Source organism: Corvus kubaryi, unplaced genomic scaffold (genome assembly GCF_017639235.1).
Source record: "Corvus kubaryi isolate FWS band 111438036 unplaced genomic scaffold, C.kubaryi_AGA036_p1.0 133, whole genome shotgun sequence".
NCBI lineage: Eukaryota > Metazoa > Chordata > Aves > Passeriformes > Corvidae > Corvus > Corvus kubaryi.
The window spans coordinates 30,928,915-30,956,860 of NW_024580667.1; the positions used below are offsets into that span (position 1 = coordinate 30,928,915).

General features: G+C 38.0%; 1 protein-coding gene across 4 annotated transcripts; it reads right to left on the reverse strand.

Annotated features, from left to right (window-relative positions):
• Positions 1–597: 597 nt before the first annotated feature.
• On the reverse strand, positions 598–27,930 carry LOC121670941 (interleukin-5 receptor subunit alpha-like). Of its 4 annotated transcripts, none has more exons than XM_042041954.1 (14): positions 25,471–26,817; positions 18,557–18,650; positions 16,782–16,948; positions 15,966–16,046; positions 15,025–15,224; positions 14,525–14,679; positions 14,243–14,390; positions 13,589–13,697; positions 13,317–13,504; positions 11,161–11,297; positions 9,519–9,663; positions 5,665–5,752; positions 4,412–4,499; positions 598–760 (listed from the first exon to the last, which is right to left on the reverse strand). In XM_042041954.1, the coding sequence occupies exons 5-14, from the start codon at positions 15,125–15,127 to the stop codon at positions 758–760; spliced, it is 1,164 nt and encodes a 387-aa protein (XP_041897888.1). In that variant the 5' UTR covers positions 15,128–15,224; positions 15,966–16,046; positions 16,782–16,948; positions 18,557–18,650; positions 25,471–26,817; the 3' UTR covers positions 598–757. The 4 variants fall into 4 exon arrangements, with proteins under 4 accessions (XP_041897888.1, XP_041897865.1, XP_041897882.1 ...); XM_042041931.1 differs by lacking the exon at positions 598–760 and adding an exon at positions 779–1,986 and having other exon boundaries at positions 25,471–26,816; XM_042041948.1 differs by lacking the exons at positions 598–760; positions 18,557–18,650; positions 25,471–26,817 and adding exons at positions 779–1,986; positions 27,823–27,930.
• Positions 27,931–27,946: the final 16 nt, after the last annotated feature.

Consider the following 27,946-nt stretch of genomic DNA (forward strand, 5'->3'; position numbering starts at 1 on the left):
CTTTAGGGCTTCAAGCACTCCAAGCCAAAACTATATAAAATATATGTACAAAAATATATATTTTAAGGAACAATATAATATTCTCTGTGTCCTGATTTCACTCTACGATGTCTGTGTTCCAGATGTTGAGTGGCCAGTGTAGTCCTCCTCTACCCCTCTTACCTTACTTATATTGTGATTTTTTCATTTTATCCACTCTATATTCTCACCAAGAAAAGAATTTATAAGTTCATGATGCTTTCTAAATGCCTCCTCTAATGATTTTTATCAGAAAGTAGTAATTCTTTCCCCTCTTCTTGAGAAAACGTGTCTGAACATTGGACAATGGGATAAATTGTACAGAGATGGTGTCTGATCATCCAAAAGAAAAATTATGATGTTGACTGAGGGTTTTCCCCTCAGCACTCAAGACAGAGGAGATACTACAGGAGTTGTCTCACTGAAACTTGACTCAGTACCTGATGTCTGCAATTTACCTTCTGCCTGATGATTTGTGTGGGCATCAGACTGACAGGTATGGAAGGAAGAGCACTGATGTTCAAAGGTAAGGCCACCCTTACCTTCTGTAAAAAGTACAATGCAAGAGGAAATGTAACATTACCTACTAAAGCTGACTGTTCTTTTGATGTCATTAACCTGACCTTATGGCAAAGTAATCTATAGTCCTTTTGTTGCTTGACGTTTCTAGCTTGAGCTTTCCATTAGTTGCCAGTCATAATAAAGGAGAAATACTGCAATCTTCTCCATGATGGACCTTTTACTGAAACAAAAAGCGCATTCAGGTGAATCAAGACTCTGCACTGAAGTATATCTGAGAAACTTTATTTTTCAAAAGCACAAACAAAATTTTTATAACATTATTTCTTCCAATCAGTATTATTCTGACATAGAAAACTATTACCAGCAATGAAGTCAAGTTATTTTTAGGTATCTTCCAAACCTTCCAGAAAATTATGTCCATCATTGATTTGTAATTTCCACCTACATAAAAGAAATGTCTTCCTTGCAAAATCAATTCCTTCTCTTCTAGTCAAATAAACGCTGTCCCAACTAAGAGTTAGAATAATCTGCCCTGATTGTGCCCCTGAAAATGGACTAGCATAGCTCATCACCTCATGGAATCAGTAGGAAAGATTCTTTAAAAGGACAGGGAAAAATAAATAACAAAAATTGGTCAGTTCTGAACTTTAACTGCTCTGAGTTAAACTTATTTAAACAATCACAATACAGCAGAAAACTTTGCTTTCTTTACCTCATTTAAAGTTTTCTCATTTTACTTATTCTACCAACTGCAAAGTCCTCAACATTAAAAGATGTTATGTGTTCACACATATCTCTTCTTTCTGCTTGATATGTGCTTACACAATGCAGTGACTCAGGGATCTTTTTTTGAGTTTTAGAGAACACTTGTGAGATTCTCTTGCTGTTTCCAGAAACGTTCACTGCTTCCACCATTTCTCATGACCTGTCCAATCAGATGTTGAATAGCTAGTATGAGATTTGTATGAACAGCCAATCTTCTTGGCTTGTCTTGATCTATCAGACAGTACTTGGAAGCTATTGTAGCATTATGAAACACTAATTTCATTTTAACCCAAGTGGACCTCAATGTTAATTCATATTTTCTGAGATGCTGTAATTTTGGTGGGCTGAAGATCAGGTTTTTTGGAGACAAACTGCAAGATACTGCATTGTGTTTGTGATCCAAAGCTAATTTTAAGAGTTTCATGTTGTCAGAGCACAAAATACTTCAAGTTATTGGGCTCAGACAAACTCCCATATCAGCTGTTCTCTGATCTGTTAGAATATTGTCCACCTCATGGACAGGTACACTTGCATGCAGATAAAAAAGTCGTATCATCTCTGTAGATCTTCTAACATGAATTCCTTCAAACATTTCTGCAGTTGAATGTTCTCATCTCTGTTCTCTTCTGGCCTTCCCAGAGTAAACTCTGAATGCATCTCCATTTGCATTGACATATGTTGCTGTTGGATAAAAATTACATTATGCACAACGTCTGCATTCAGTGATATTAAAAATTCTGTATATTGTTACAAGCACTCTACTTATTTTGCATATATCTGGGATTAGTACAGGTTACTTACTCTGCTGCAACTGGAATACAAGGATTATATTAATTTCTCTCTCAATCTATAAGTTGTTCTTAGGCAAATTTGCTTAGTTTTTATGAGCCTCAATTTTATTGCTTGGCACTCTCCAGGACATGACTCTGTACCTAGGGTTTATGTCCAAGGCACAGTCTTGCTCTCAGGGGTTATATTTATTTGTTGGATAAAATGGATTATCTCAGCACCATTCTCCACAGTTGTCTTGAATATTTCAGAGTGTCCAAAGCCAATGTATTTGCTACTTCGTGTGTCAGCAATAGATGAGATACTGATATGTTCCATATGAATTATTTAATTTATCTTTCCTAGAAGTGCCATCAACAGTCACTTGAATCACAAGATCACAGTGCCATCTGAGTCATTTGTTGCTATCATGCAGACAGTAATTACCCAGATTTGCTGAAGTCTTCCTGTCAAAGGTTTATTAGTGTTTGTAAGAGTTTGGGGACAGAAATCGCTTCTTTCTCTGTCAGTAACATTAAATATAGTTTTTGTGGTAATTATTGATTGTGGTGGGATTTTGTTTATATATGGAGTACAAAGACACCTCTACATAGCAGTTTACCCAGTTCTAACGTGAAGGGAGACGCAGAATATAAACTGGATGGTGACTGTCTTTATATTCTGCCAGCCCATAGCCACAATGGGTATTATCAGTTCATTTGCTCACAATTACTGGTAAAAATGGGTGAGAAGGACTTTTGCACAGAAGAGGTGGTAAATATACTCTTTAACCAGCTGGGATCAGGATCAATATTGCACCTTTAGCATCAAATTTGGTCAAATTATATTGACCAGAAGTGTCATAGAATTTATTCTGAATCTTGAGAATAAGAGACTTGGCTTCAGGCCAGTTCTGCAGCTCTTGAGCTTTTCTGAGAAGATGACTGCAGTGAAGAAGAGGAGCACAGTCTGCTCTGGGGAGCCATCCCAAGGCTTGTGGAGTGAACTCTAGGTGCAAGTTCAAAACACTTCAATCTTGTAATTAGTCATTTGATTATATAGAATATGCACAACATTTCCCCCATAAATTTGTTTTGAGAAGATAAAATTAAACAAAACAACCCATTCCTCTTGCCTCACAACTCAAATTATGATTCCTGGATTGAGATGATCTGTGGTTTCTGTCAGAGTTTGCAATCACATAGATATATTATTAAAAAAAAAGCCCCAAACCACAATATTGGAAGGCGTACATACATCTTTCCCTTGGGAAAGAAAACAGCAGAAGGGAACCCACTGGGAATTGCTAGTTAAATTGCTGAATGTGGTATTAGAAGATATTTTGATATTGCAGTGTAAGTACAATAGTATGGCAGGATAGAGTAAAATTAACAGAAATCCTGCAGAGGCTCTGAACAAATATTTTGAGCACATAGAGCAGAGAAAATCCTCATCACAATTTTCTATTTTAATAGTATTTTCCACCAAAAAAAACACAGTTTGGGCACACCTGTGCTTTCTCCTCATATGTTGCAGAACCAGGTAAGAAGCAATCTTACTGTGCCTTCTAACACACAATTCACTGTGTGGTTTCTCTGGAGTCACACAGATCTAAACTACTGCCTGACTGGCACTTTTTTTCCTGCAACTCACACAATGACAGAGTGCAATAAGAAACATTCAATGTGCAAGCTAAGGAGCTCCATTAATGACAGTCACAAAAATATTGTAAATATTTAGTCTTTTTTTTGCCAAGTTGACTAAAGATTTGTAATCTGACATGGGATAAGACAGCATCCAAACTTAGAGGGCATCAGCTCTTCCAAAGTAAGCACCTCTGCATATGGCTTTGTCCTGCAGCAGGGACACAGGTGGGTTATATTGCACACATTGTGGAGCCTCCTCCTTCTTGCTGTAGGAATGCGCACATTTACTACAGCATATGCAATGACTCGCAGATCTCCACAAAAAATTCCTCTTGATAACTGGCCTACATGCTTACATGTACAGTATCCCATAACTGACTATTCTTCAGGGACTCAGGGTGATCTCTCCTTAAAATATTGGCTCACTGAGTGTGGATATGCTGAAACACCTTGAGGCACACTAGACATTTTAGTCCCCTGAGGATTTTCTCAATCCTGTCTACTGAGATCATTGTCCCATAACCTCCACAAGTTCTCTGCTCTCTTCTGGCTTCACTACAAGTGTTGCACATACCTTTTCCCCCCCCCTTTTTTTTTTTTAATTACTTGCTGCTCCAAATGCAATGTTGTACCATTCTGATTGCAAGCAATACCATGCATGTCAATGTAGTGAGAGAAAAAAGCCACACTACCTCGTGGTGAGTCTCATCTGCTAACCATGTTTTGATATTATCTGAAGGATGTGGAACAGGCGTGGTTATAACTTCCAGGCATCTATACCTGCAAGACAGTGATACAGGCACATGACTATTCTTGTCTGCTGGAACAGATCAGACATTAATGCTTTGTAATATATATTCCAATTCCAAGACAGGCATCTACTATTTCTAAAGCCATTAAAAAAAAAATTTTTTTCACTGTAGACACTTTTCTCAACATTTTCCCTGGCTCTTCTTCAGCCTGACTGGTTTCTAACCTGCAAGAGTTTTGAAAGGACTGGATGAGTATATGAAAACCTATGATTTCTACACAAATATTTATTTCCGAGCAAAGTAAGAACTTGTGGCCTGCTACTGTGTCTATAGCTTAACAAATTAGTCCAATGTGTTCTTTCCATAATTAAAAATTGATAACTTCTTCTATACAAATCAGGAGTAATAATTAGTCATTAATTAAAGAATAAGTTTACTTTTAATAGAGGTTTCATTTACATATTGTACCTTCCAAATATAAAGGTATCTTGAGTTATCATCCTATCCTGCACAACTTTATTTCTCAGTTCAAGAAAGCCTTTGCTGCCATGCCAATAGGAAAGCTATATAGCCAGGCAGAACAGTAGTGGCATAGAGACAGTTGGCAGAATTAACTGTTCGTGGGTCTAGAGCCACTACTATTACTTTGCTCTACTAATAGTATTAATAGCACAGCAAAGGAAATTCCTTCTATCAGCCTGACTTCCCTTTTTTATTTATTTCTTGTAAACTGTCCAGCTTAGAGTGAAAGACTTTTTTCATAACACCCATGGATTATGAAATGAAATTGGACAGCATGACATGCAGTTCATCTTTGGCCTGATTAATATTGGTGGCCTTTAATGCAGAACCTGTGAAAGCATGGGGTAAAGCCACACTGAGGATAGCGGGGCAGCTGTCAGAGTAAGATTAAAAGATGTCATTTATAGTGGCAGAAAGGCATCTGAGAGTGAGAGACTGAATCTGCGGGGGATTGTGGTAGGAGCTGTGAGAGAAGAGTTATAAGTCTCAGTGTCTTACACTAGGTCATAATGCCAATTTGTTACTAGTTGGATATGCACAATTAACTGCTTCGTGTAAACATAATTTATCTGAGAAGATCTGTGTTTGACTTTTATCCACTGTATGGTTTACCCTCAGCCTGACCCCTCTTCCACCAGAAATTTATACAACCACCCAGAAACGTACAGTACCTTCTACATGCATATATCAGCAGACCTCCAAGAAAAATCAGAGGACAAAACAATGCGAGGCTTAGCAGCAGGATATCTACTGTCTTTTCTTAAAAATAAAAAAGAAAAAAAAAGGAGAGGGAAAAGTAATGTTAAATATATGGGAGAGGCTAGGGTAGTTCATAAATGGTTGAATTACATATGGATACATAAATATTGCATTATTCCTGAACTGTCACAGATTTAAAGAAACATTTCCTGGAAATTCTTTTTAGGGGGAAAGGGCTTCTGACTTCAGCACTGTTCCTTCCTCATTTTAGCCCTTGGCCTTGCTGCTGCCTTTGTCTAGCACTTCCTCTTGCTTCATTCCTCTGCAATAGACTCCATTCCCTCCTTTCCTGGAATTCTTCTCTCATATGCGGGCATGGCCTGTCCTGCCACTGGATACCTCCATAAGTCCTTAATTCCTCTGAATCAAACCCTCTGTCCATCTACTGTTGGTACTTCTGCTCCAACTGCTCCTGAGTTCCTACTGTTGCTACCTCCCATCTCCACACACCGTGAGTTCCTGCTCCTGCCTCCTCACCACTTCACAGCTGTAACTGATTTAGGACAAAATGAAAATAAAAGCATTTTGTCAAACCAAATATTCTCTTTGATTCAAGAAGCAGCATTTGGTTTCTGTTACACTTGCCTTTTTAACCCTGCTTAGCGTAGTCCTAAAGAAATGGCATCAATACATATTTACACTGTTCAACAAATACTACTGCTCTTTACCTTGCATTTCTTCCTCCAAAATACCCAAAATACCAAAATAACAATGTATTTGTTTGACTCAGAAATGTTCTTCTGGCAAATTTTCTGGCAAAACTATTTAGCTTTAGAACCACAACTAGTTTGGATTGGTTTTAACAAAGTACTTTGAAGAAAAACAGGCAAGGACAGCTCTTAAAATGGTAATAGTCTGAGGCCAGTTAAAGCGTTGTTTTAGGATTAATCTAGGTAAAAATCAAAGAACAAAAGAATGGAACATTCTGAGTTTGAATGCATCTATTTCCACAAGTTTGGCATGAAACAAAGAAAATCTTGTGGGCAGAACTTACCAGAATATGCTTTATCTTCTGTAAAGTACAAAACTACTCTTTATTCACTCTAAGAGGAAAAGGAAGTTATTTTCTGCTTGCTTTCTGAGATGAGGGCTCAGAAAACTTATTCTGAACAACCTCTGGACTGTGTAGTAGATATGTTTTTTGTTTGTGGTAATTGCTCTGCATCATTGTGCTAACCCTGTATCATGCACACACCCAGGAGAAGAGGAAGCTCTGTTCTTATTATCAGCTGAACCACAAAGACGTTTGCTTCTCCTGCTTTCTTGCTTCTTGCGTTTTGGAAAGCAGTAAGAAAATGAAGCACATATATTCTTCTGGGTAGACCATTTCATGGTGGGTTTTTTTCAGATGCAAATGCTTTAAGTTTGACAGAAATAACAGAACTTTCAAACCAAAACAAGTGGCTTGGTTTGCAAAAATGCAGAACACTTCTGAATTACTACTAACTTCAAAGTGATCTATGAATGCTCATCAGCTCTAAAAATTAGACCAATTATTTCAAGTTTCTACACATGAATAAAGCTGATTAAACAATTCTTTTTTTAGCAGAAAGTTTCTCTAGTAAACAGCTCACTTCAGGTTAAATTGTAAGGTTTTTTTTCAAGGGCATATGCTAATTCCAATGGAGAATTAATGTTTTTCCCATGAGAAAATTAGCAAATTCTTTTCATGTCAAAGGAACATTTCAGAACAAATATTTTAGTTATGTTTTGAATTATGTTATTTCATTTTGATGTTTCAGCTTTTTTTAAATGAAGGCTAAAATGCCTTTTTAAAATGCATTCTTAAAGAAATATTGCACATTTCCTAGATGAAGCAGTGGAATGTCATGGAGAAGCAGACAAAATGGCATGGTCATGCCATGCTTCTTCAAGACTTTCAGTAGAAAGAGATCCTGCACAATTGATACATCTCAAAACAAAAATACTGAATGGACAGTCTTCTTTTTGGGTTACTTGAATAATGTCCATTTATACATGTTCCAATTAGAAGCAGACAGAATAATTTCCACAGAATACAGAATAAAATGGACAGAAAAATTTGTCTGGGCATCAAAGAATGTATTTAAAGAGATTTGCCTGAGCACCTGACCATCCAGTGGAATATCTCCATAGATTCATTTTATAAGAGCCACTGATTCTTCCTGAGTAGGAAGGAGGGAAATGGCTGCACCACATGTGCAGTACACTCCAGGGTAAGTCATCATGCTGCACTGAACACATGCAGATTTTACAGCTTATGCGCCATGGTGGTCTTGCCCATCATAAACTTTTCTGAAGTGGAGGAAACATGCTGTGATCACTGAACCTCAGCAACATCTGTAGAGGAAGCTGGGAAAGCAGCAGTGTTGAAAACAGCTAAAAGAGAGTGACAGATGCTGGGAGCAAGGTTTGGTAGGCTGGAACTGGAATGGGTGACTTTTCAGTTCCATTTCCTTCTTCTGGTGAAAGGCTGGCAGGGAGCAAGTAAATCTATATGCCTCCACCCAGAAAAACTCTTCAGATTTCCCCTATGACTGATGCCAGACAGACAGACCAGGCAGACCCCTCCTAGGCCATGCAGTGGTCCTAAATTCTCTCTGTCTTTACTGAGAAGAAAGGGGAATCTCTAAAGAGGAACTCAAGACTCTTATGGCCTGAAAAATGATTTCCTTCACCACAGTGAGCATGAAGGGCAATTAGGTATCTCTCTCTACAGCAATTTCACAAGTGGAATGCTTTTGAATTAAAATGAATGAATTTGGGACAAAAAAGGTTTCAGCAGACTAGTGGGATATAGTGAGGCATCTGATGGAGTAGGCAGCCAATATCCAGAAAGTCTATAACTGAATTTACATTCAATCCATTTCAAAAATAATAATGTCTGGCCTGGCGTTTCCTGTCCTCAGATAAATATGTATTTGAAGCTCAAAGATCAAAAAGACATATTCCAAAATACACAGTCTGTTGCATTAAATAACAATACTTGTTTTGTTTTACTACCAATAATACTGTACTTTTTTTGCATGTCAACACACAGACACAAGCTTCTTTCTATAAATACATAATCACACATTGTACTTCTTGCCCTCTGCCTAATCTGATGTCAGGAAGCTTCTGCATGTGGAGGCATTTTTCTCATCAAGGAAGGAACAAGTTTCCCTTGCAAGCACACCAATGTTAAAATGTCCTCATAGAGGGTGAAGGAAAACTATTGCAAGGCTCTTGGTTACTTTGTGCTGTAGTGAGCTGTGGGGGCCAGAGCACATATGTTTAAATGAGAGCTAAACCGTTTCCTACCTCTGTCAGATAAGAAATTTTTCCACCAGTGTAATGAAAGAAATCTTAGACTTAGTCCTTATAGACTATGTGGTTTGATGAATGTTATGACTTTTGTGGATTTCTTGGCTTACTAACTGTAGTTGAAAGCATTTTTGGAGATGCTTGGGCTGTCCTTTGCAGGGCAATGCAGCAGGGTGGGGGGATGGTGGTGTTGGGATTTTGTCAGCTGATGGCCATTATTGTTTCCTAAAGGCTGTCAAGAGTCAGGCGTAATTTAACTCAGGAGAACAGCTCTGTAAAGACCAGGGAAGTAGAACTCAGACTAAGGACTCTCCTTCCCTACAGCAGAGCTGTGTAAGCCTTGTGTGTGCCATGGACCCTTAGGTGCTGTTATGACCCAATAACAGCCTGGAGAAGAACAAAAGCAATAATGAAGTAAATATATTGAATGGTAACAATATAACTCATAATAACAGTTATGAAAAGTAAGTACATGATAACTTACCATCGTGAATAAATACTGGTTCGCTCCATTCACTCCAGATCTTGTTTGCTATGCAAATCTCTTTCTTTACCCTCACTTGTACTGCACATTTTTTTGCTGGCTTATGAAATGGATACTTATAGTTCTCTGCAGTGACATTTACAATCTATCAAGAGAGGTTTAGGGGATTATTTTAAATGATTTTCGTTGCACTGCAAACAGATATAAACTATAGATGCCAAATACTACTATTTACATCTTTAACTAGTAGGAAGAGATTTTTCAGAACAAGTTCTTATGTCCAGACACAATTTGATTTTTATCTGATGTGTGTTAAAACTCAGAACTGAACATGAAGAGAGACTGGAACTGATAAGGTGGAAACAGTCTAATTTATGGCAGGAAATTAAGAATTTGAAAACACTGATTCCCCTTTCATTTTTTATCACATCAAATATAGGACGAACACAGTAACTGTGGAACTGTAAGTTTCAAGATTTTGATGTGGGTGGTGTGCTATACTTGCTTCTTTGGTAGAATAAAATCTTGCATTTTTCAGCTGAAGGATGTCCACTATTTTTGTGACTATCCTGAAACATCTTTAATTGTGCCTATGAAAAAAACATCACTTCAAAAGATCAAGCCCAAACATGGAGTGGTGGAATTTAAAGCAGAGGGATCTCTAAATCATCCACCACTTTTGAAAACTGAAGCAAACTTCTTTAAATAAACAATGTTAAGAATTTAAGAAGGAATGAAAAAAAACCCAAAAAAACCCTCTTGCTTGTAAAAATGAAAAGTGACGTTGGAAGGTTGCAAAGAAGTAGAAAGTATGAATCTCATAGACAGAGAGGCATGGAATCTTTGCTTCCTTAGTGTCTTTTTCGGTGACTCTTCTCCTCATACTGACTGGTGTGGTGTGGATTTGGCCCTGTGTACCACGGCACTTCTTTCTCTTCCCTTTAAGACTTTCCCAGTTCTGGTGTCTATTGTTATTTTGTGGTGCCCAAAGCACAGTATGAAACTTCAGGTGAAACTCAGCATCTAGACAGGCAAATTAGTCACAACCTACATCTTACATGTGATGTGCTGGTCATATAAACTTGAATAACATTTGACCCTTGCCTAAGAACACAGAATGATTGACTCAGTTTGTGGTTCAGTGTAATCCACAGACCTTTTTTCTTCTGTGTTGACGCCTATATTTTAATTCCTCATTTTGTGTTGACATATTTGACCTGTATTTCCTAATCATAGGATTTTCCTTGTTACTGAATTTCACTTTGTTGATTTCAGAATTAACTAACATTTCAAATCCTAATCTTGTTTCCCATGGTACTTGACAACCTTTCCTAGCTTTCAGACAACACTTCTTTTTCTATAATAAAAAAGTCAATACAGTCTATGTGATACTAATGTACAATTCAAATTTAATTTAGAAGAAAAAAAACATTCAATTTGCTTCAATGCAAGCCTGACTCTGAAAGGTTTCATAAAATGTATTGATTTTTCACTTTTTTACCAGAAAGACAAGTAGGATTATTCATTAAAGACAATGGGATTTCTTTAAAGTTTGTTTGAGATTCAATTTTTGTTTGAGGGATGCCTTGTTTTTATGGAAGTCATACTATAGAGACTAAGTGTACTAGAAAAGACTGATTACCTTATGATCTGCTATTTTCACTTGATACAAAAAACACTTTTTCCTTGCCGAACCAATAGTAGGTGGAGGTTTCCAGTGAATTTTAATATTTCTGTTTTCAAGGGAAACTGAGACGTTGATTGGTGGGTTCAGCTTCTCTGAAAAATAACCCAGAGAGACCTTCTGTACCTCATGGTCTTTCTCATATTTAAACTGATGTAAAACAAATGAAAGTACATAAGTACTTAAAATACACAGCTGAGTATTTTGTAGCTGGTCACACCCAAATGAAAGGAGACATTCAGTGAGTGACACATTTTCTTTGAAGTTGCTGTTCACTAAGCATCTCAAAATAAAGGGACAGAGTGGGGGGTTTTCACATATCTTTCTAGGAAAGGCAGCAAGAGTGGACAGGACAAGCAGGCTCTGTCTGGAATCAGTGTTGAGGACACCTCGAGTCTGCTACTGGCTCCATTTCATGTAAGACACATGTGTTTTGTCTACCCACAGGCCCAGTGTTATTACTTTGAAAAAAATGGAATTTCATCTCTCACAGAGGGGTTACAGAAGAGCCACTTGGAAAGCCCTCACAGAATCTCAGAAGGGTTTGGGTTGGAAGGGACCTTAAGGACCATCTAGTTCCAAATCCCCTGCCATGGGCAGGGCCACCTCCCACTGGACCAGGTTGCTCAAACCCCCTTACAACCTGTCCTTGAACACTTCCAGGGATGGGGCATCCACAACCCCTCTGAACAACCTGTTGCCCAGAGAACTTGTCTGATTCAATACATGAAGATTTCTGCAGATGTTAAAGAAATATCTCTCTTTCTCTCTCCTGTAAAGGAGCAGGCAAGCACTTGCTATGGAGGAAGTACAGGATTGGAAGCAAGGGGCTTTTGGGTCCCTAGGATTTTAGCCTTGGATTTATATCAGCAAGTCTACAGTTTTTTAGCATGTTAGGGCACTGATTCTCAGTGTGTGCTTGGTACTCAGGCATCCTCAGTCCTTCCCAGCTGCTGCTGCATTGCTGTGAAAGGAAGAACTCCAGCTGGAGTTTTCTGAAAAAGCCCTCACGGCAGAGGCAGAAGTTCACGGCAAATTTCTGCAGACAGGGTCAGCGCGGTCTGGGGATGGCACAGCTGCAGTGTGGCACCAGTGAGAAAAGCCAGGGAGAGGCAGAGGGGGAGTGGAAGCACAACTGGTCCGTGCAGCTGCTGTGCTTGCTCTAGCAGCCTTTGAGGGTGGGGGCACACCATGAGCCATGAAGAGTCATGGGCCGTGAGAAGAGTAAGAACCAGGGATTTTTTGTTTAGTGTCTGCAGCACTGTTCCTAGACCATGTGTCCCTTCTGTAAGGATATCAAGAATAGGCAGCTTCTCATCCTTTTGTCGTATGTCAGCTTATAGCCAGCTCTGATTGCAGTGTAAAGCTTTAGGTAAAGCAAACAATTCTAATGTCTTAGAAAATATTAAATGAGATCTAACTCAGAATAAATTTTTAGAGTTTTGAATTATATTTTTGCTATCCCTTGAGCTATAACTGATTCCCAGGTTTCAGGTCTGGAATACGATCAACATGTTAATGACTTAAAAGGCACTTGAATCTGCAATCTTTGCTAAAATTCAGGTGAATTTCTTACCCATGAGATTAATTCAAACTTCCCAGAGAAGTTAGGAAAAGTAATTTTATATGATTATTCAAAACTGTCGATAATTAAAAATAACTGCCAAGATATTTTTAACTTAAAAAATAAATAAAAATGCTACTAATATTAGAGAACATTCATATTCTTAAATTCAGGTTATAAATGAGACTTGTGATTATTTATGCTCTTTTTTTTATCATACTTGCTCAGCACTATAAAAAAACAGGATAGAAAAGAAAACACAAAGAGAAACAAGGGTATAATGATTTAAAATATTGCTTTCTCACATTAGCCTATCTTTTCTTTTAATTAAAATTATAGATAAGCAACGTTATTAAATCAGAGAAAAAAAATTAAAAGCCTTCAGCCATAATCCATTTTATTTAATCTTTGTGTAACATTCACACTGAGATGGATGCCTAAATAGTTAGAGTTAATATTATGACTTTGTCATGCCTATTTCCTTTTTTGCTTTCCATGAAGTAACCAATTAATGAACTTTTCATAATAGACAATAATAGACAATAATTACCTATTGTCTGAGGTGTGAAAGCTTTGCAATAAGACAGTCCTCTTGAACTATTTCTCAAATTTCTTACAGTTATATTTAAATTTATTTTCCTTGATGGTTGGAAATGCATTTTTTTCATGTAGCATCCGATATTTTTCTTCCATGCATTTTTTATATACTGGTGGCATGCAAAAACTTTTCCTGCATGTCTGTGAGAAGGAAATATAATTTTTTTAAAAAAAGTCTTAGGTCCAAAATCATGGTTTCATACTTATTTTGCTAGACATCCTTACCTGTATGAGGTAAAGATCTGGATATCTTCAGGAGCTTCTGCTTTGATGTGCCAGGTGCAATTGAAAAAAGAAATGTTGTATATGATGCACGAAAGATTCTGAATGTAGACTGGAACAAAGAAATGTAAAAGGAAAGAGTCATGTTTATTTTACATTGATTTCCTAATAACAGCATGATGGTTGCCTTTACAAACCCATTATATAGGCTTATTTCTAGAAGCATGAAGAAGTCCTATGTGAGAAAAAATAGGTCTTTTTGCTTTTTAGACAGTGAAAACTGGGAAGCACATCTGCTACTACCACAAGAGCCTTACTAACCCACTTAAATTAAAAGCTCTGCTCTTTTAAGATTTGCTGAAATCATGTGATACAGAAGGCAATCTTCATGAGAAATGAGTTGCTAGGGAAAATGGAAAGAGTGTTTGGGTCATACTGACATCTTGCTCAGCAGAGCTGGAGTTTTCTGAATCTGGACACATCTAAAAAAGGAAATAATTCTGCAATATCTCAAGGTATTATGAACCGTATTCTTAACATATCTGTACAAAAAAATAGTAGCAGAAGATAATAATCAAATTTCAGAAATTCTTCAAGTAAGGCAGGCCATTATCATAAATGCTTGGACGTCTTAACAACAAGTAGGAAATAGCTGACCTGGAGGTGCCTCGTAAGTAAATTCTGTCCAGTCACTCTCCTTAATTATGTCTTCTGTTTCTTTTGCAAAAAGTTGCGTCTTAACTTTAGCATTAAAACCAGAATGTAACTTAAGATGTATTATCTTTTCCTTCTCCTGCAGTCTTTCCTAAAAGGAGGAAGAAGAAATTTGATGAAGGTAGGCAGTTCTAAGTATTGGAAGGGAAATTATGCAAATTCATCTACTGAATGATGCAGTATATTATTTCACTTTGAACTATATGCAACCTCTGAAGAACTTACTTTCCTTTCCTTAGTGGTATTGAAGAACTTGTAAATCAAAATATACTTCACAGTGTATTTCTTGGTTTCTTCTTTTGTCAGGTTATTGTTCCAGGACAAAATAACTCTTGAATCATTCTTGGTCATCCACAGAACATTACGTAGCCCAAGTGCATCTGCAATTACAATGGTATTGCACAAAGAAAGAGAGGATCCTCCACTGTGTACACAAAGGAATTGTCTATCAGCGAGGCTTGCATGCCCAGTAGCTCTACCAGGACCACTGTTCTTGTGTGGAGCAGGAATTTCTGAGCTTTGTGGAATATGATTTTCAGCAGTGAGAATCTTTCTGCTCTTTGCAGCTCTCAAAATTAACTGATTCACTTTTGCCTGTCTTGGACACCTCTCCTACTGCAGGTCTCTGTTTCTCTCTATGGGCTGTAGAAAATGCCTTGACAAGTTCAGATTAGACATCTGGGATGGTTAACACAGGATGAACTGTTACGTAATACTTTACTTACCCTTTATGTCTTGTTGTCCACTTGCCAGAATAGTGGAAAACAGTGCCTTATGCTGGAAAAAGCTTAATATCAGCAGAACAGGAATGACTGTAACACGTGCCATAGCAAATGCTTTGGGCCACAGGTCTGAAGAAACTGAGACTCTTTAGTTCCAAGTTTGGTTGAAAAAACAGTTAGAGCATGACATTTTCATTTTTCATCTGTAAAATATTAGGAAAGGGTCACATAGATGCTTAAAAATGTCTAAAATACAAAAAGTAAATATGAAATGACATATGTTTGACAGGTCTTGTTGATTGGTGCCTGCTATTCCCAGGATGTTTGCATTCAAGGCTACTCTTTAACTGGGTGCCGGGGCCAGAGAGGACGTGTGCCGTAGTGCACTGGTTTTGAGTGACAGCACAGCTTTGATTGCAAGCCAAGACCACAGATACAACACTACTGACACTGAAAGCAGTTTAGGTAGGGCCCACCTGACATAACCATCACTAGATACAAGCCCAGTAGCTCTACTTGTGTGTGTTATCCAGCCTCTTGTGACTGTACAGAGCTGTCATTTCTAGACTGTGATTTGTTTTATCTGGTTTAGGAGCATATGAGCTGTAAGAAGAGATGAATCCTGCCATTTGAAAAAGTGAGTATCAGCAAGAGTATTTCAGGTGTTTGCTAAATTTGGAATACAGTGAGCAAACAGATTCAGACTGATCAAACCTGGTTTTAGCAAGACAACATTGCTGTTTCTCTGAAGGGTGAGTATTCATCCAAAGGTTGCTTTAATGTAAAACAACATTTGAGACCTCCTGTGTTCATATGCCCCCGTGTTCAGAGACTTTCACTCACTAACTGATTTATCTTGGCTCTGATTTTCTTCACTTTTGAATTCCCAGACATATTGATTCCAGGGATCAACACCTGGAATCATATCAAAATGTTCGCAATACCTTGGCTGATAAGGGGCATTGGTCATGCAGAGGAAAATGTGGGAATGTTCAGCACATAAAAAAAATCTGCAGAGAGGTTTCCTGGAAAAAAAGAAACACACTTAAAAATACATACATATACAGATTTTATAATGCTATTTTGTCACAATGCAGTGAAAAAGAGACCACTTAATGAATGCTGCCATCGTTTATGAAATGCTGTGAAAAAATCATAGCAAAAAATGTAAGGCAGAGGTTTCCCCATCTGGGTCATTCTGGAGTGATCTCAGTTGTAGCACCAGCAGCAGCTGTAGTATGAAAGTCACACTATGCACATGGCCAGTGAAAAAAAGAGTAAATTCTCCTGCTTGATGTGCCCAGGTAAGAAGCCAATTCTAATTCTCTGGAGAGGGAATAGTATGGTGTGTGGCAAGAGAAAAAGTCAGGGAAAATATAAAATAAAAACAAGGAGATTTTGATGGTTTACTATTAAACATGTAGTGGCTCATCCCTCTCCATGGAATGGTGCAATCAAAAACAGTCCTAGGAACATGTAAGTATTTAAATTAGCAGAAAGGGAAAAATGAGGATGGAAAACACTAAGCCAGTTAAAATGTTTGTGGCTAATATTAACATGACCTTTTTTTGAAAACACAAGTCAAAAGGGGATGTGGAACAGGAAAAGGAACAAAATAAATCTTACAGTAGCAACAACTTTTGATGTTAGAAACAAAAATGGACATAATCTGTGCAGCAATATAAATGCATTTAGGTGGAGAGAGGACAAACAGGGGCAGACAAGGAAGATTTTTAAATCTTAGGAAAAAGCCAACCAACCTGAATCAGAGAAAGACATGTCAGGTGAGACCAGTGCTGTTTCCCTGAGGTGAACTGCTCCTAGGAGTACCTTTTGTACAGGACTGAGAGGCACTTCTCCACTCAGTGTGCAATGAACTCGTGCACCTTCTCCCACTGATGCTGTGATGGTGGCCACTGTGAGCAGGCTGCAAGTAGGACCAGGCAAATGCATTCAAAGCAGGTACATGGAAAGCTACCAAAAAGTATTAGAGATGGATGCACAAGCTCACATCCCTAATTCAGGAGCTGTAGGTGCTGGGGGACTGCTTAGAGAATGGGCTGCAGGAGGTGACCAGAGTTGTGGATTATTTCTGAGTAATGTCTCCTGTCGTCACTGCTGCAGGAGAAACAGCAGAAGGACAGCTGGGCTGACCCCAAAGGGTATTTATTATATTTATATACAATTAATTAGTCCACAGAAAACAGTGAAGTGAAAGCACTGCAGCATAATTGCACCCAAAGTGACCTGGAGGGGACCAAAAGCTGTCCATACATAAAAAGCTCTTGATTCACAACTTGTCAAAGAACACATATTTTCATTTATGCCAGCATAGATGAGCTGAAAGACAGAACATTTCTTCTCAGACATGTGCAGACAGGACTTTGCGTTCCTCATTCTGTGCTACAAAGAGCTTTGAGCATGGTGCTGAAATTCAGTCAATGATGTGCAAAATAAAATTCATTGCCTGACATATTTTTTCTGATAAGGCTCTCTGGTTCTTTTGTCTCTGAGAAAATGCACACTAGCCAAATATACTTGCAGACAGTCCAGTTAATCTAGTAGGATAGAAATTATCTCAACAGTCTAAATCATCTGAAAAATAACCATAAAGAAATAAAAATACCAAAAAAACCCCAAGTTCTTTCCAAGTAGAGTCCTGTCAAAAATGGGGTTTTCTTAAAAAATTATTTTAAAAACCCAACATATTTTACTACTTTTTTTTTTTTTAATCACATTTCTTTCATTTCTGAGCTTCAACTACAGCCAATACCTGTTAGTTGGTGCCCAGTAATGTCTGGTTTACAGTAGTGGGTTGTTGGAGTAAGAGAAAGGGAAGGGAAGGGAACTGAGGGGAGCTGCCAGCCCATCCACCACTGCAGCTGCGGACATTGTTTGTAGAAAGCCCACCTGGTGAATTTGGGAAGTAGGCAGTCAGAGAGAGAAAAAATGAAAATAGCTAAAACAAGTTTTGAAAAACTTAAGAGCTGTTAGTTCAAGTGGCAGGAAAATAAACTGTTTAATTTTAAATCCACACCATACATGTGTTAGAATAAAGCTATTTTTGAAAATTTTCTGGGTCTGACTATTACATCCTCCTAAATGCAAAAGTTAATTTCTTAAGAAATAGTTTTTCTAGGCATATATTTTCTTCGGAAAAAAAATAGTAAAATTGTCAAAAAAGAAAATTCCAAGTGGTCTTGAAAATTATATTGTGCCTAATTTGGAAAGTAAATTCAACCATTAAACAAAGAAATCTTTTATTCATTGTTCCAATGCACACTCTTAGATAAAGGGAATCACTGGGACTGTTTGTCTGATTAAGACTACCTAAAACTTACACTTCACTTAAAGTTGTTGAGTCATACTTTTCAACACTCCTCAACCCCCATCCCACATTTGATAGTAGACAATGTAGAAATTGATCACTGAATGATGAAATAAACAATATAGGTCAAATAAATTTTAAATCTCTTGGTAGCTGAAGAGTCAGTGAAAGAGGAGTACCACTTACATTCTTTTTTTCAAAACTTACCTTAAGTTTAATGCTTGTTAAACCCTGGGTACCTATGCATCGTTTGGGCTGAGAAGCAGGACAGATCAGCACTGGAGAATGTCTTGATTTCGGACTACAATAAGAAATTGATTCAAAAGACTTCCCTTTTCACAAAGCACTCCCTCAGAAAAGCCAGGGCCACTTCCCACTGAGGGGCTGAAGCACACCTCTGAATAGCAAACACTGACTGAACCTTACCCAAGGTCTTTGAAATACCTCTAAGGAGACACATCTCTGCATAACTAACTCAGAAGTCAGAGCTGTTACTATTTTTCCTTTTTGTATATGGAAGAAAAAGGTTTCAAAACTTTTGACTTATTTTAATAAGCTTTTATCTTTTAAGAAGAAGTCAGATTAAAGAAGAAATTCAAGTGTGACTATGAAATTAAAATCCAAGAAAGATCCTACCCTACTTGCCATTCTCCTGGTTTTTAGTGGTTAATATGCATCTTTCAGTGTGCACCAAATTGAAAAAAAAAAAAAAAAGTCATAGAACTAATAAGGAAAAAGAAGAAATAAATCTTGAATTTTGAACAGGTAGGACTGTCTGTTTAACTCTTCAGATCTGAAGGTTTGCCCAGCCTAGTCTCTGAAATTGTCCTTTTGATTGGTTTCCTTTGTAAATTATGTTAATTTGCAGTTATCGCAAATGCACTTGCAAGACATACTGACAACTTATGAATGTCATTCTGAGGGGAGTTGACTGACTTGATAATAAGTGGGTTTGAAACCAACCACTTTATTCATACACACTGATCTTTTGCATTCCAATTTTCAACTGGATTTGGAGGGGCAATAATGGATAAAAATTGTTCTTTTTTTTATTTTTCTGGTAATGTGGCTTGGAACAGCTATGCCTCATTGTTCACATGAAAAAGTTTATTCACTAAGAATCTGACCCCAGGTTTTGGTGCAAAAATGAACTTAAAGTGTCAAGAATGCATTCTATATTGCCTTTTCAAAAATTGCCAAATTTGGACAAAATATTTCACAATCCCTTCTATAAAGGACTGAAGAGATCAAGGAATATAGTTTTTATCATTTGCTAGCTGATATGATCCTTTCCAGAGCATAGAAACTGGCTCTTCTGCTTTGCTTTCCCCCATCTTTAGATACCAGACACATAGCAGAGAAATGCTGAAAAAGGAAGGATCCCATAAAACCCCCTTGCTTTGATGGCTTATTCAGTGAAGTGGTAGAAACGTTAAGATCTTCACTCTCATCCCAGGCAGAGACTGTTACAGTTATGTATGGAAATAGATTTATTCTGCTGCTTTGTCTTTTGGGTGCCTCTTTCTTTCAATAAAATATTTTTGACAGTGATTACTCTAACTGACTTACATCTAGATTTTCCTGATACATAGATTTAATAAGCTAATCTTGATCTTAGATTAGAAAAGGGTATATTTAGGTCCACGTGTTTTTTTGTTTGTTTGAGGTTTTTTTTTTTTATTAAAGTTAAAGAATAGAGTTATTCAAGGTAGGGCTAAACCAACAACATTTATCTCAAATACTTGAGTCCAATTGCTTCCTTGTTCTGGTGTTAACCAGACATGATCTGGTGGGGATGTCCAAAACCCACACTTTTCTAATGATGAACTAAGATAAAGGAAGGTAAATGCTTCTGGAGAATTTTGACTATATTTAGAAGTATGTTGTATTTAAGTGATATAGGGTGACTTGGAATCTCAAATCCAGTGGTAATAGTGGCAAACCTGACCACAAGCTGAGTACTTAATTTTCAAAATGTAGAAAACCTCATTTCCCATTGTATCTTTTTTTTATTAGAAAAACGTAAATTTTGTCTGGTTAAGTGTGGTCTGTACATTGAATCAATGGTAGTACCTCAACAATTGCAGTATGTTTCTTCCTCTTTTCTTACAACATAACTCACTACTACTGCTGACTTCAGAGAAAAGAAATTTACTTTACATATATTTTCTGGAGTTCTCTTAAAATTTTAAATAATTAAGGATTTTTATTTTAATTTTTAAATTTTCATATGTTGTTAACTTGTTCAGAAAAGCAGGAATGGTAGGAATTCAACTTTTTTTCCATCCATTCCTCTCACACGGAGTTGCATAATAGTTTCAGTCCATCAAAGTGATGGATTGGAACCTCGTGTGGATTTGGGCTGATGGGAACAGCCCAATGTAATGATGTAATTAAAAATATCCATAAAACCAGTGCACTCTGCAGTTACTTCACCAGGGTTCAGGTGCCTGTGGAAAGGAATGACTGCTCCCTCTCCATAAAGCCTGTGCTCTGAGCAGTGTTTAGTACTTGACAGCCATTTTTTTCTCAGTCCTCTGAACCCTGTGTGGAGCCAGTTCCAGTGAAGTCCCATGCCTGTGGCTAAAGGACAAGGTCTTTCCCTTCTCGAAGTCCCTGCAGTCTAGTTTGCTGTGTCAACACAGCTTGTGTTTGCAATCATGTGCTGGGGATATTTGGGGTACTCTTTTGTTCCACCTCTGTTTATGCCAAGAGAGGAAGAAGGGAAAATCTCATCTTTTGCTCTGTACTGAAGTGAAAATGAAGTTTCAGAAACCTGGGCTGTTAATGAAGTGTTTCACTGCAAAGGAGTAGTGAGGAGGCTTGAAGGATAGCAGTAAGATAAAGGGAGTGTCCTGAAAGTGATACGTGCTTGTTAGCAGAAAGGAATTTTGAAATCACAGCTTTCTACTTGCAGTGACTAAATTGCCACCATCTGGGTCTCTTAGTTCTGTTTTAAGGCTGATCTCGTTTCTGTTCCATATAATACGGATGGCAGTTGTGCATGCAGCCTTCTACTCTGCATCTGCAATATCAAAATGTAACATTTCTTTTGTCATGGATTACTTTTGTAACACTTTTCAAACTATGTGTATGTGCATATACCACCACAAGGCTTGAGAAAGGCACTTCTTTGTTTTCTGAAAATTATCAGCTGCAACAAATAGCCGTCTGTTGACAATGAAAGTCAACTTTAGATACAATGCCTCTGTTTCAGTTCCTCTCAAATCCTACAGGCAGAGATTTATGAGATAGCAATGTGCAGGTTTGGGTACACTGTGGGGCATGGTGACTTTGCATCAGTGGTGAGAAAGAGTCCTATAAAGGGGTGCAATACTATGTAGGCATGCTTGGACTCAGCTAATCAAGAGGAATCAGTGAAAGATTTCAATTATAAATATAGTGCTGTTAGTGTTGTGATTACAAAACCATTAGACTAAATCAGACCCATTTAACACCTCCCTTAGGATATGCACTGCATTTAATGGGAGAGGTGGGGGAGGGCAAGAATACATAAAACCAGATCCCTAATCTTTCCTGAGTGAAAAACAGAGAGTTTATACAAATTTTCTAAATCACACCAGATATATCTGAAATAGCTAATTGCTACTATTCTGTCATTTCCATTTTAAATTTAATGAACTACATAAAAAACTCCTCCTAACACTGGTCAGAAGCTGATGTCCCATTATGCACACAAATTCCCTCTGGGGTGATGGTCAGACTACTGATGCATCACAATAGTGGTGATTACAAGAAGTCTAAGAGACTAGGGCTTGAAAGAATGAGTTATCTTTTATCATTAAAATATCAGCTGTGCATCCTGAATATTTCTAGGAAGAGATCCTTCTGTATTATTTCAAGGGAACTGGTAAAACATAGCCTAATACAGAGAAAATTCCAAAGCACTTCAGAGCGTATATATCGTCACGTGATTATTAATTTATGCAATTATTCCTGATCAGATATTCAAGCGCTGACAGCAGTATAGTTAATGTATATACTTTATCAGCTACAGACTTGTGGAACCAAATAGGAGACTAGCAAAGCATGTTGGGCTCACCTTTATTTATGCTTAGCTCTTGGAGTCAGTTTGAATCATTTGATGGCTGTTGTGCTGCAAACAGCAGCTCTGCATGGGCAGATGTGTGGGATGTGCCTGTTTCTATATGAGTACTAACAAAAGCTGCATAGTTCAAGGAGGCAGAGACCTCAACACCTCCTCTTTAATTCTGTTTATAACTCAGCTTTCCAAGTTACCACAGTTAAACTGAGCCACTAAGCCACCATATCAGTCTGTAGAGCATCTTCCCACGAGACCTGTACTCCCAGGACTTTCACTACCTGGAGCGCAGTGCATACGATCAGACAATGAACAAGAGACAGGCCTTGCTGGGAGGACTGGGCAGCTGGGAAAGACTTAAGACAGATGGCTCATGTTTCTTCTTGGTCACAAGTCTTGGAATGGAATTAATCCTCCATTTGGATTCCTGCAATCTAGGACTGGTATTCTGACTGAAAACCAGTGTCTACTAGGAGGCACTTGTGCAGGTTCCTGTTACAGCTAATGGAGATCCAGCTAAAGTAATGAGTCAACTAAAAAGAGAGAGAAGACAGAAGGGGAGAGGGGACACTCACCCCACCTTCAGATAGACCCATATAATAGATCTCATAAATCACACTGTAAACTGCTTTAATTAATTCTCTGCTCACAAAAATGAACTTCGGACCCCTAAAATATTTAGAAATGTAATCTCTGCTCTCCCCCTGTTAGGATAAAACCTTTAAAACCAAGCAGGTTTAAAAAAACAAGGGACTCTAAATAAGAAACATTTTCTCCACTCAACTCCTATCATGGAGCATTGTTAAATTACCTCCATGCTGCTTCTATACAGTTCATATAAGATTGTCCTTCAGCATAGTTTATTCTATTTTCCTTTCCTGTTGGTATGCAGAAAACATTTCAAGTGCTCAAAAACAATCCTTAAAGCATTTTTAAACTTCAGGTCATAATTTTCATAATGCCACCATGAAGAACTAGGAAGGACTGGCACCTGCAAAGCATCTATTGATTTACAAATAGTTTTATTAAAAATCTGCTTCCTATCTAGATTTTGGATATTAAATAAGGAGTCTTCTAGTACTACTATGGGGTGCTCGTGGCTTAACCAAGTATGACAACATATATGTGCAGATGACATTCTCCTTGGAAGCAAGTATGTCAGTGGAACTGAATATGGAGAGGAAAAAGTCTATCTGCCTGCTATAGCCATCGTTTTAGGAAAAATTTTCTTACCCTTGTGGCACTCCTCCCTACCAAACTCTATCTGCCCAAGAGCACAGTAGTGAAGAGCAGCATTTAACACTGAGTTGAAAGAAAACTTACTCTCAGCCGAACAGTCTGGTGATATAAAATTCATTAGAGACAGGCAGAGGGAAAATGTCCATCCATCTTCCAAGTGAAAATAAATAAACTACTTGTTTGTGGAACAGCTTTTGCTCGCTGTTTCAAAACATGTCAGCTTCTTTACAACTGAGCCATCTAAGAAAATAATTCCTCTTGGTCACTTCACCCAGAGAGATATTCAGAAATCATTCTGTATTAGAGAAAGATATATTTCTAGGCACTCTGCTCATCAGCCTTAATTATTGTTCAACATTCATAATTGTGTTTGTTCAAACTTCTATCTTCTTATTACTAGCCTGGAGCTCGTTAATACAAATTCTTCCATTGAGGTCTTATGGTCTGTCAGCCTCTGTTCAGGGTCAATACCCTAAGAAAGCCCACTGAAAGGCAGTTGTGAGAGACTGGAATTTTAAAATGGTTAATGACTCAAAATAATTGGCCGTTTGCAAAAGCTGCAGGTGCTTTACTGACCATGCTCAAAGTAATCGTGCAGGTTCAGAGGGGGTGCACACCCACCACCAGAGGCTACAAGCTGGGGTTTGAGCCAGATAAGGGAAGAGGTGTAAAGGAAGCAGATCATATGAGGTGGGATAGTGCTTTTAACATGTCTTGTGTCCTCCCTTACACAAATGACTCAGGAGTGAAAACTCCCTTCCAGGGAAGAACTGGGACATTCAGATGTGGCCTGAAGTTATTCATCCCTTCTGATGGGCCATAATTGGCTCAACTATGGCAGAGTGAGAGGAAGCTGTAGTATCTTAGAATGTGTCATAAACCATCAAAGACCCCTCACTGCCCCTTGAGCCACAGTCTTGCAGTGTAAGACTCCCAGCCCCATGGGAGGTATCTCGGCATTCCCACCAAACCTGAGCATATATAAATCCATCTGTGTTTTGTGGGTTTCCCCCATTCCCAATGGATCAAGACTGTGACCATCACTTTGACCAGCTGGCATCAAATATATAGAAATTGCAATGATCAAGTCTTGTTTCAGGAGCCACGGGTGATGATATCTTTCTACCCTTATCCTTTCTTTCTTTTCCTTCATACATTTTCTTAAGTGAATTTTTATGCTTTTATATTACTATGGATAACAACCAAGATCTGCTTTCCATTGCAACCAAGTTGTTCTAAAATAAACCCTACATACATGTATATATAAACACCTATCATTCAGTGTTGTTTCACTCTAATCTGCCCCAAGAGATCTATTAACAAGAACCTGGGTTACCCTCACCTTCTGTGGTGGGTCTTAACAACAAAGAGCTTTGAAACAACTATATTCTCACCCAAAAGGCTGACCTTTCTACAGACACTGTTGTTTGTCATCATTAAAAAAAAATCAGGAAATCTTTTGACAAAATCCTAAAATGTTAGATAGTTAATAAATCTGTTTTATTCTAAATTTTAGAAAGGTTAGTAATAAGAGCCATCTGAAACCTGCACCTTTGCTTGAAAATAATTTGAGTGCAGAGTGGGGGTTATTTTTCAGTATCCCAGTGGAGGGTACTTGATTTTTCTGACTAAAATATAATTTTTTGCTTGAGGATTGATAGAAAACAATGAATGTGGAGGAGAAGTTGGGTTTAAATCTGTCAGACAGAGGAGAACTGCTCCAGCACAGAGGTAGGAGGGAGGGTTCCTGCCTCTGGAAACTTGAGAGAAGTGAGTGAATTTTCCTGACATTTTAAAAAGTAATGTTGTTAGAACTTACCTTTGGCAGAGGTTCACAGCAGTTGCAGTCCATCCATGAGTCACTCCTTCAGCACCACAGGAAGGACTCATGCTTTTCTGATGGAGATGAGAGGATGCAGCCCTCTATGATGTTATTTCAACTGTGAAGCTTATATCATTCCCCATTTAGTTTTCTGGGGAGTCCCAGTGAGACATACTCCTCATTCTGAGGTGATTTCTCAAAACTCTAGCTTCTACTGTAGATCAAGCTTGCCTTAACATTTTCAAATCCTTTCCCGCACTCTGTCCAACGTTACTTCCCTTTTCCCATAGATCAGCTTACTCACCTTGTGCACAATCAGATCAGCTAATTAGTAAATCAGTCAGAACTCTGCCTTTTCAGTCACAGACATTACTTTTTTTCTAACCCTTACCAGTGCACTTAATCACACAAGTAGTACCACCAGCTCTACTGACATGAGAGTTCACATGTTTGCCCAGCTGATTCAGGGTTGTCATCACTCTTTTAAACTGTTCCCTGCATTAGGCTGAGTCACACTAATTTAGCCACTTCCACTTCATTGTTATCTGAAAATTTTATGTGGCGAAATGTTTTCTTCCTTTTAAGCCATTATTCCTCAGTTTAACAAGGTTTTGTTTCTGAAGAACCGTAGAATCATGGAACGGTTTGGGTTGGAAGGGACCTCAAAGATAATTTTGTTCTAACCCTGCTGCCATAGGCAGGGATGCCTTCCCCTAGACCAGGTTGCTCCAAGCTCCATCCAAGCTGGCCTTGAACACTTCCAGGAGTGGTAAGTCCACAACCTCTATGGGCAACCTGTTCCAGTGATTCACCACCCTCTCAGGAAAGAATTTCTTCAAATATATCCAGTCTAAATCTACCATCTTGCAGTTTAAAGCCATTGCCTTATCTCACATCGAGTTACCAATACCTGCAGGAGAACTTGCTAAAGAGGTATTTTTCTTCCAAACCCAGCCGTTCTGCTGGGTGAAAGACTAATATCCTATCTCCTATTAGATGAGACCCATGATTACATGGCTGGGTTTTGGACATGTCCTTTGAACAAAAAGATTAGCCAAATCAGGAAAATTTGTGGTCAACAGGTCAGTAGAGAAGGCTGCTAAACCTGAAAAGGACATGTCAGTATGATGAAGATGGACTGCAGTCAGACTTGAGATCTTTTCAGCTTCCTTTACAGCTAAAAACAGAGTTGCTTTAATAGAGTGACTGCCCTCAATGTGGGTGGAAAGCATATTAAGAATTATTCAATATTTAGGGTTTTAAAAGTGCTGTATCTTTTCTAAACATCTCATAGGAAAAATCACACCAACTTGAAAAACACAGGGCAAATAGTTGTTAAAAAGTCTTGGAAAAAAAAAAAGCAAAGGAAAATTATCTTGGATAGTGCATCTCACAAACTCGAATAATGAATCAATGAATGAAGTACATCTAAGAATCAAACAGCTCAAATGAAAAACTTCACTATTAGAACATGAGAAGCCCAAGTCTTCTATAAAATACAGAAAGACTGAAGAAGCACATAATTTATTTACTTACTTAATATTTTCTCACACAAAACTCAGAGTAGCCTAGTCTGGAAGCGACTTTAACACAATTCTTGATCAGTGAGAGTACAATAATGAGTGCAGGGTGAAGAAATTAAAGTACTTATGTTACTGCTGTAGAACTACAATTTCAGACTGATGCATCTCACCTTTCTAGGAATAATCAGGTAAATGTCACTGTAACTTAAAAGGCAAAGGAATTCTGTATTAAAGAATTTTCAGTGTTTTCTGTCGAGATATTTTTATCTACACAAATCCAGTTCAGCTCTCATTATTTTCAATGTAAAGAAATACACTCTGACAAAACAAAATCCCCCCAACCATGTTCATTTGCACCCAGAAAGAATCCATTTCTATTCACAGAGTCTAAAATGAGCACAGAATCATGTAACGAAATTATAGGTGAATGCAATATGCAGTTTTATTCTACACTTCAGAGATGAATCCCATCTTTGAAATCTTGTTTAACATCCACTGTATGGACCTTTAATTCTGTTAAAAATATTACTAAATATTAAAATAAAATAAAATAAAATAGGAACTAGGACTAGGAGCTAATAATGTCTGTAGCTAAAAATGTTTATCTAAACGGATACTGAAATTGGCCAGATAGAAAGTTTCTAGCACAGTTCTGAGTATTAGAAAGCAGGCATTCTTTATTGCAGTGCGCCAGTCACTCTGAGGTTATTTCCTCTAATCAAGTGCACTGAAGGTCAGGTGAACAGTTTTTATCATACACACTGTTTATGCATTCATTTGCTATCCCCACTTCCTTGGTTTTATTTTACATAGTCGCATCCCTTACCTGAAGTCCTATATGGTTCTTTGGGGTCTGTCTTCAATGTCCGGTGTCCTTTTTAGGGGACTGTGCCTCAATGCCCGCATTTAAGTGTTGTTCTGCATAACTTCTGCTTTGTCAGCCTTGCAGA